Source organism: Ursus maritimus (genome assembly GCF_017311325.1).
Source record: "Ursus maritimus isolate PB19 chromosome X unlocalized genomic scaffold, ASM1731132v1 scaffold_X1, whole genome shotgun sequence".
NCBI classification, from domain to species: domain Eukaryota; kingdom Metazoa; phylum Chordata; class Mammalia; order Carnivora; family Ursidae; genus Ursus; species Ursus maritimus.
Window position 1 is genome coordinate 83,148,543 of NW_024423319.1, and position 9,099 is coordinate 83,157,641.

At 46.4% G+C, this 9,099-nt stretch overlaps 1 protein-coding gene across 2 annotated transcripts in view; it reads left to right on the plus strand.

Moving 5' to 3' along the window:
• SLC38A5 (solute carrier family 38 member 5) overlaps positions 1 to 3,086 on the plus strand; it is a 10,593-nt gene extending 7,507 nt beyond the window's left edge. For both annotated transcript variants that reach the window (XM_040632279.1, XM_040632287.1), the window contains exons 14-16: positions 1,916 to 2,060; positions 2,155 to 2,258; positions 2,628 to 3,086. In XM_040632279.1, coding sequence (XP_040488213.1) covers positions 1,916 to 2,060; positions 2,155 to 2,258; positions 2,628 to 2,729 — 351 coding nt within the window. In that variant the 3' untranslated portion in view covers positions 2,730 to 3,086. The remainder of the gene's footprint in view (positions 1 to 1,915; positions 2,061 to 2,154; positions 2,259 to 2,627) is intronic.
• Positions 3,087 to 9,099: the final 6,013 nt, after the last annotated feature.

Consider the following 9,099-nt stretch of genomic DNA (forward strand, 5'->3'; position numbering starts at 1 on the left):
TGCCGGTGAGTGGGCAGGCAAGTGGGCACAGGTGTGCAATAGTCATAATGTCTCACAATCCCTCACGTAGTCCTGGTATTGTAGCTTGATCGTGGCTAGATCGTGCGGGGGGAGGGATTTGAGGTGGCCTTGGGGGGGATGCAGGGCAGTGACTTTTTACTGATTAGGGCTTAAAGAGTCTGCTTTCAACATCCCGTAAAGTGTGAGTGGGCAGAGTGGGGAGGCAGAAATGATCAGATGGAGGGGGGTAGCGTGCATGGATGGGGGTGGGGATGTGGGGGTGGTCAGAGAGAGTGGGGTTACAGGTGGACAAAACGGGGAGTCAGGGAGGATATGATGGAGGGACGTGTTCATGATCAGATGGGGCACAGCATGGAGGTCAGAGGTGAGGGAGAGGCAGAGATGGTCAGACAGAGGAGATAGACGAAGATGGTCATATGGGGTGAGATGGATGGACAGAGGGGGGCTTGGCTATCACACAGGGGAGTTAGAGGTGGGCATGCCAGTGTGTACCGGCTGAACATCAGCTCTGGAGGAGGGGGACTCTGGAGGGCATGGGCTCCTTTGGAGCAGCCTGCCCCAAGTCCAGGGGTCTGGGCATGACAGTTACATAACCTCTACGACTCAGGCCCTCCAAGCACAGAATGCAGGCCGTGGCCAACGTGTCCATTGGGGCCATGTTCTGCATGTATGGGCTCACGGCAACCTTTGGATACCTCACCTTCTACAGTGAGTGGGGCTGGGGCCAGGGGTGGGGGTGGGAGCTGGAGTGGGGACTGGGCAGACTGCTGGGGCAGGAGCCTGAGACTTTCCCTCCATGCCCTGGACCTGTCAGTTTCCAAAGAGAGGGTGCACATCACATGTGTCGATTTTGTTGCCGTGTGTGTGTGTTTCCGGGTTGCTGGTCCCGGGGCTCCCACCACATGCTGCATCCGTGTCGCATGTCCCACGGCCCAGATAGCGTGGAGGCGGAGATGCTGCACATGTACAGCCAGCAGGACCTGCTCATCCTCTGTGTGCGCCTGGCGGTGCTGCTCGCGGTGACTCTCACTGTGCCGGTTGTGCTGTTCCCCGTACGTGGGGTCAAGAGGGGGCCCACGGAGTGGACGGACATGGGTGGAGGGTGTCGGCGTGGGTGTTTGGCTGGGGGGACCAGAGATAGGAGCGATGGATGGATGGAGGAGGCAGGGAGGAGGCAAAAAGAGATGGTCAGACAGAAAGGGGACATCGGGGGCACCTGGGTGGCACAGCGGTTAAGCGTCTGCCTTCGGCTCAGGGCGTGATCCCGGCGATCTGGGATCGAGCCCCACATCAGGCTCTTCTGCTATGAGCCTGCTTCTTCCTCTCCCACTCCCCCTGCTTGTGTTCCCTCTCTCGCTGGCTGTCTCTCTCTCTGTCGAATAAATAAATAAAATCTTTAAAAAAAAAAAAGAAAGGGGACATCAGTGGCAGGACAGAGAGAATGGGGGGTAGTCAGTTGGAGGGAGGAGGCACCGGATGTCTGGCTAGACAGAAGAGGGAGGCAGGAATAGTCAGACAGGGGAGAGGCAGAGAGAGGAAGACCGTCAGAATGAAGAGACCGGGATGGATAGCTTCCTTTAGGAAGGGTGGAGGCAGAAGTAGTGAGGTGTGGGAAGGACCAGGCTCTCTGATTGGGAGGTGAGATGACTAGACAGGAGGGAGACAGAGGTATGCAGATGGGAGAGCGAGGCAGAGATTTCAGACAGCGGGTAGAGGCATCGACGGGCGATCAGACAGAAGGAACAGGCGTGGATTGTCAGAAGTGGGTGGCAGGAGGCTCATTCAGAAGGTAGAGGTACAGAGGGATGCTCAGAGGGTGGGGTTCAGGCCGGCTGACCACACGGAGGGGGGCAGCAGCACTTGGGCCCTGACTGGTGTCCCACTCTGACCACAGATCCGCCGGGCCCTGCAGCAGCTGCTCTTCCCAAGCAGGGACTTCAGCTGGCCACGACATGTGGCCATAGCCCTGATCCTGCTTGTCTTGGTCAATGTTCTTGTCATTTGCGTGCCGACCATCCGGGATATCTTTGGGGTTATTGGTCAGTACCCCCAACCCCAGTCCCAGACCCCACCTATTACGGGCCTTATACTCTAGACTTACATTGACTTCTGTCCCTCCTGCTTGTCCTCCAGGGTCCACCTCAGCCCCCAGCCTCATCTTCATCCTTCCTAGCATCTTCTACCTCCGCATTGTGCCATCTGAGGTGGAGCCCCTCTACTCCTGGCCTAAGATCCAGGTGAGCATTCCAGGGGAGGGCTGTGGAAAGAGGGAGCATTCTGAGGAGGGAGCACCCCAGGGTGGCCGAGATAAAAGGAACATTTTCAAGATCTGCAAAGACAGAGGGAGTATCCTACAGACGGATGGAAGGAGTGCTATTAGAAGAGGGTCAGGAGCACTTTCAAGGAGGATAAAGAATACTCTCTGAAGGGTTCTAGAAAGATGGAGAATTCTTAGGAAGGGGCTGGTGTTAAGGAAGGGGAGGGAGCAGGAGGGTCAGGAATGAATGGGGCACTCTGGAGGGGATGGAGGGCTTGAGGAATGTTTCCAGGAGGAGCTCCGGTGTGGAGACCCAACCACCCCCATCTTCTCTCCTTCTCATCCACAGGCTCTGTGTTTTGGTCTCCTGGGGGTCCTCTTTATGGCGATCAGTCTAGGCTTTATGTTTGCCAACTGGGCCACGGGCCAGAGCCATGTGTCTGGACACTGACCTTGCCCTGCTCCGCCCTGGGCCCCTGTGCGCATGCTCCTGTGCATGTGGAGGAAGATGGGGCCGCTCTTCAGGGTCCCTCAAGCCTGGCGTGTGGAGGTGGCTGGTTCCTATTAACATGGCTCTTGGAGGTAGGGGGGGCCACAGAGGTTGCAGAGTGGTCCACTTCCTTCCTCCCCAGGGATGCTGAGCTTGGATCACGGCCCTAAGCCCAACCCAACCCCACGGGAGGAGGAGACCAGGTCCTTGGGGAATCCTCGCCCAGCCCAGTCCTTTCTGCCTCTCCTGGTAGAAGCTGTTTGTCAGGATCACCCTCGAGCTAAAGGGGAAGAATAAAGATGTTGAATTGCAACTCTGGCCTCAGCCTTCTGATCTCTTTCTAAGTCTTCTTGGGAAGCCTGCCTAGGTTCAGACATGGGTAAACGGAAGCCCTGAGTGTAGGACTGAACCGGCTCTCGAATGTTCACTCACTCCTCCACTCCTTCAGTAACTTGCTGCCCAGCTCCCCGTTCTGTTCATTTCCTCACTCCAGAAACATCTATTGAGAGCCTCCTGGGTGCCAGGCACTGTTTTGGGCTCTGGGGTTTCAACAGTGAATCAAGCAGACAATAATATCCCCGTAGTTGGCGTTCTAGGACAAAAGTAGGGAAACCATGACTCACAGGCCAAATGCAGCAGCCTGCTGTCTCTTTGTATGGCCACTGAGCCAAGACTAGTTTGCACATTTCTAAATGATTGGAAAAAGAAAAATCCGAAGAAGAATAATTTGTGACACTTAAAAACGATGAAATTTAAATTACAGTGTCTGCAAATCTACCAGAACACAGTAATGCGTGTTCACTTACAGATTGTTTATGGTTCTTTAGTGTTAGTACAGCAGGGCTGAGGAATTGCAACAGAGACCACATGGCCCACCAAGCCTCAGCTATTTATGATCTGGCCCTTTCCAGAAAAAAAATTTGCTGATCCTCGATCTAGCAGAAGAGAGGAAAAGAAATCAATCATTTCTGATAAAGATGAACACCGTGAGGGGCACCTGGCTGGCCCAGTTGGTAGAGCATGCGACTCTTGATCTTGGGGTTGTGAGTTCGAGCCCGTTGGGTATAGAGATTACTTAAAAATACAATCTTAAAAAAAAGATATGCACTATGAGGAAAATAAGTAATGTGAGTGTCGGGGTGGGCAGGGAGCAGTGAGAGGGTTGTCAGGGAGGCCTCACTGACGAGCAGACTAGGAGCTGGGTCCTAGATTGGCTAGAAGGAGCCAGTCCCATGGTTATTTAGACAAAGTGTTGTAGACAGAGGCAGCAGCAAGTGCAAAGGCCCTGAGGTAGGAGCCAGCATGGCTATTTTGCTCTTCCACTGGCAACGTGTATGAGTGCCAATTTCACAACAGCCTGAGTCATGAGACACGGATTCTTGCCAACCTACTAGGTGAAAATGGTATTGCTGTTAAAATTCACATGTGTTTCTTTATGAAAGAAGTTTTTGGATGTTTAAGAGACTTTCGTTTATCTTCCCAGATAATTTTTAATGCATATATAGGCCACTATAGATAATCTTTCTCCTCTCCATATTTAGAAATAGGACAGTGGACTGCAGTTGGTTCATACTATCTGCTCCTTATTTCACTCTTCTTCATTCCTTACTGCCTCTAATTCAGCTCAACACTAAATTTAAGCTCAATAAGCCTGCTTTTTAAGAACAAGGCTAACTTGAAATTCCAGTAGCTGGCCTTACAAATGCAAGTGTTCATATGTAACACCCACAAGAAGAGATCATCCTCTCAACAGAGTTTCTGGCAGAGTGAAGTCTAATTTCATCTTTTTAACAAAACTTTTTAACAAAATTGTTTACCGGGGCACCTGGGTGGCACAGTGGTTAAGCGTCTGCCTTCGGCTCAGGGCGTGATCCTGGCGATATGGGATCGAGCCCCACATCAGGCTCCTCCGCTATGAGCCTGCTTCTTCCTCTCCCACTCCCCCTGCTTGTGATCCCTCTCTCTCTGGCTGTCTCTATCTCTGTCGAATAAATAAATAAAATCTTTAAAAATAAAAGAATTGTTTACCATGCCCAAGTTTAAAACTTTTACATTTTCGGGATGCCTGGGTGGCTCCCTCGGTGAAGTGTCTGCCTTGGGCTCAGGCCGTGATCCCAGGGTCCTAGGATCCAGTCCTGCACCGGGCTCCTTGCTCAGTGGGGAGCCTGCTTCTCCCTCTGCCTGCCACTCCACCTGCTCCTGCTCTCTCTCTCTCTCTGACAAATAAATAAAATCTTAAAAAATTTTTTTACATTTTCATTTAAATCCATGATCCATTTGAGCTAATTTTTGTGTAAGGTATGAAGTTTAGGTGGATGCTTTCTTTTTTTTTTCCCTTGCCCATAGATACCCAATTACTCCAGCACCATTTCTGAAGACAATTCTTCTCCGCTGAATTACTTTTGTATTATTTTCTTTTTCTTTTTTTTTTTAAGTAAGCTCTATGCCCAATATGGGGCTCAAACTCAGGATGCCGAGATTAAAAGTTGCACATTCTACCAGCTGAGCCAGCCAGGCACCCTTGTTTTTGTATTCTGTAAAAATTCAGTGTGGGACTATTTCTGGGTTTTCTATTTTGTTCCATTGATCTATGTGTCTATTTTTTCCCCAATATCACAATCTTGATTCCTATAGCTATGTAAGCATTGCAATTCGGTAGGCAATTCCTCCCATTTTATTTTTTTCAAAATTGTTTTAGCTATTCTAGTTGGTTTGCCCTTCCATATCAGTTTTAGAATAATCTTTTTATGATATTGCTGGGTTTTGGGGCACCTGGCTGGCTCAGTCGGCAGTGCATACAACCTTTTTTTATTAAGGTATAATTGACATATAACATTAGTTTTGGAGATACAACATAATGATTCGATATTTGTATATATTGTGAAATTACCACAATAAATCTAGTTAACATCTGTCACCATACACAGTTACAAAAATTTTTTTCTTCTGATGAGAACTTTTAAGATTACTGTCCTAGCAACTTACAAATATACAATACAATATTATTAACTGTAGTCACCGTGCTGTAAACTACATCCCCAGGACTTACTTATTTTATAACTAAGAATTTTTTGAAAACTAAAGAATGATAGGGTGTTTTTGCCCTAACAAGTACTGAAATGTACTTTAAAATCATGGTAGGAGGGTTGGAATTGTGTGGTAGGCAGAATAAGTGCCCCTCCCCCCACCAAAGGTGTTCTCATCCTATTCCCTGGAACCTGTGAATATGCTGTTACATGGCAAAGGGAAGAGAGGTTGCAGGTGGAGTTAAGGTTGTTAAACCTTTTTTTTTTTTTTAAGATTTTATTTATTTATGTGACAGAGAGAGAGACAGCCAGCGAGAGAGGGAACACAGCAGGCTGAGTGAGAGGAAGAAGCAGGCTCCCAGCGGAGGAGCCCGATGTGGGACTCGATCCCAGAACGCCGGGATCACGCCCTGAGCCAAAGGCAGACGCTTTAATGACTGCGCCACCCAGGCGCCCCAGGTTGTTAAACCTTAAAATAGATTCTCCTGGATTATCTGGGCAGGTCCAATGTAATCACAACCCCTTGTAAGTGGAAGAGGGTCTGAGAAAGAGATGTGAGGATGGGAGCAGAGTCAGAGAGATGTTATATGTTGGCTTTGAGGATGGAAGAAAGGGGGCCATGAACCAAGGAATGTGGGCCGCCTCTAGAGACAGAAAGGCAAGGAAATAGTTTCTCCTCTAGAGCCTCCAGGAAGGAACACAGATTGCAAACACCTTGATTTTAACCCAATGAGACTCGTTTTGGATTTCTGATCTATGGAACGGTAGAATAATACATTTGTGGTTTTTTTTTAAGTTTTCATTTATTTAAGTAACGTCTATACCCAACATGGGGCTTGAACTCATGACCTCGAGATCAAGAGTAATATGCTCTTCCAACTGAGCCAGTCAGGTGCCCCCAAATCTGTGTTGTTCTAAGCCACCAAGAATGTGGTAATTTATTATAAGAGTGATAGAAAACAAATACACACAGAAACAGATCAATCAGTGAAACTAAATAGAAGGATGAGAAACATACTGATGTATATATGAAACTTTAGCATGCATTTCCAAATAGTGGGCAAAAGATGGATTGTATACCAAATGATGGTTTGACAAGTGTCTAGCCACTTGGAAAAAAATAAAGATTAAATTCTTACCTTATACCATATAAGATAATAAAGTCAAGAAAAATTAGAGGTTTAAATGTAAAAATGTAAATTCATAAAGCACTAGAAGAAAATTTAGGAAATATTATAACGAATCGTGAGGTGGCATAGGCATTTCTCGGCATTATACCAAGTCTGTGAGCAATAAATCTGATATATTTAAAGACATAAAACTTAAAGACTCATCTGAGTCAAAAGCCACCATAGGGGCACCTGGGTAGCTCAGTCATTAAGCGTCTGCCTTCGGCTCAGGATGTGATCCCGGAGTCCTGGGATCGAGCCCTGCGTCGGGCTCCCTGCCCTGCTGGGAGCCTGCTTCTTCCTCTCCCACTCCCCCTGCTGTGTTCCCTCTCTCGTTGGCTGTCTCTCTCTCTGTCAAATAAATAAAATCTTAAAAAAAAAAAGTCACCATAAACAACCATTTGAAAACGTAAATTTGAGGGAAAATGTTGAAACACTGTCAGGGAGGAAAAAATATTTTCCTTCTGCCCTTCTGGGTTTTTGGTTGGGGCTCTGTAACAAAAGACAGATTAATAAGAGAAAAACAAACAGAAGCTATTAACATGTGTCTCATATATAGATGGGAGAGACTCAGGGATGAGTAACTCAAAGGGATGGCTAGAACTTGGGTTTATATAGCAATTTGGGCTAAAACAGGAAAAGGGGTTTGGGCTTCTGGGTTGGGGAGACAAGTTGTGAGGGGATGTGTGGGAAAACAAGGACAAGGTTTATTATGCAGATTTAAGTCAGTCCTTTCTCTGTAGATCCGAGTTTCTGGTGATTTAGAGTCATCCTTCCCTTCCCAGTATAGAGAAGGGGCAGATACCCTTACAAATGGAAATTTCCTTTATAAATGTAAATTTCCCTTACAAGAGGTTAACTTCTAGTGTTTCTAGAGCTTCTCCTGTCTGCTGTTTCTCAAAATAATCTGCTAGAAGTCATCGTTATGCCAAAGAGGCATATTTTGGGGCGGCATATTCTGGTCTCCTACAATATGTAACACATTATAAGTAACTATCCCTAATATATAACGAAGCGTTTGCAGGTCAGTAAGAGAAACTGGAGTGACTCAATGGAAAAAAACGAAACAAAACATGTTCAGGCAATGGTGTTATTCCACATTACAGTACAAAGGATTAAGAAGTAGATAGTATGAAAGAAATAAAGGAAATGGAGGATGGATCCCATAAGTTTCAACATTCATCTAGTAGGAGTTCCAAACAGAACAGAAGAGTGGAGAGAAGGCCATACTTGAAGAAATAATGTTCTAGAATTTTCCGAGCTGAAAAAAAGGCATGAATCTTCAAATTGAAAAAAGCCACTAAATTCTAAGCATGATTAAAACACACACACACACACACACACACACACACACACACACACCCCGCTGCCCCGCCCCCACCACAACCTAGAAATTTCTAGGTTAAAGATAAAATCCTTAAGGATAAAAAGAAAATCCTGAAAGGTCACAGAGAGAAAGGAGAGAAGAAAGAATACAGTGGAGAAGTTCTTCAAAGAACTGATGAGAACTAACTTTGAACCTGTATTTCTATATCTAGCCAAGATAATCCAAATGAAAGGAAAAATATTTCAGAAAATTCATCACACACCTACCCCTTCTGAAAGGATTATTAGGGTATATGATCCAGCAGAAGAAAAAATGGATGAAGGAGCAAGAAGTGGGTTCTAGTAAGCAATGGTGAGGGGGAAAAATAGTAACATTCATCAAAAAGTCTAAATAAGTTTTGATTGTAAATTTTAAAAATCACAATCTTGAACTAAAATTCCAGGACGGGAGATGAGGGGAGGGACAGGAAAGAAAAGAGACATTCTTCTGTTGTTTAAGGGAACGTAGATGCTAATTAATGGTAGAAATGTAGAATAGCGAAGAGCACTCGCCTTTCAGAGTGCGAACTCCGGAGCCAGACTGCATGGGTCCAAATGCTGCCTCCTCCATTTACTAGCTGTGTGACCTTGTGTAAGTCGTATAATCTTTCTGTGCCTCAGCCTGCTTAAGAGTAAACTGGAGATAGTTACTCAACTCACTGGATGCCTATGATGATTAAATCAGTTATTATACGTAAAGCACTTAGAATAGCACCTGTCATGTGCTAAGTGCTATATATTTGGTTATTGTTGTTGTTGCTGTAAGTAATG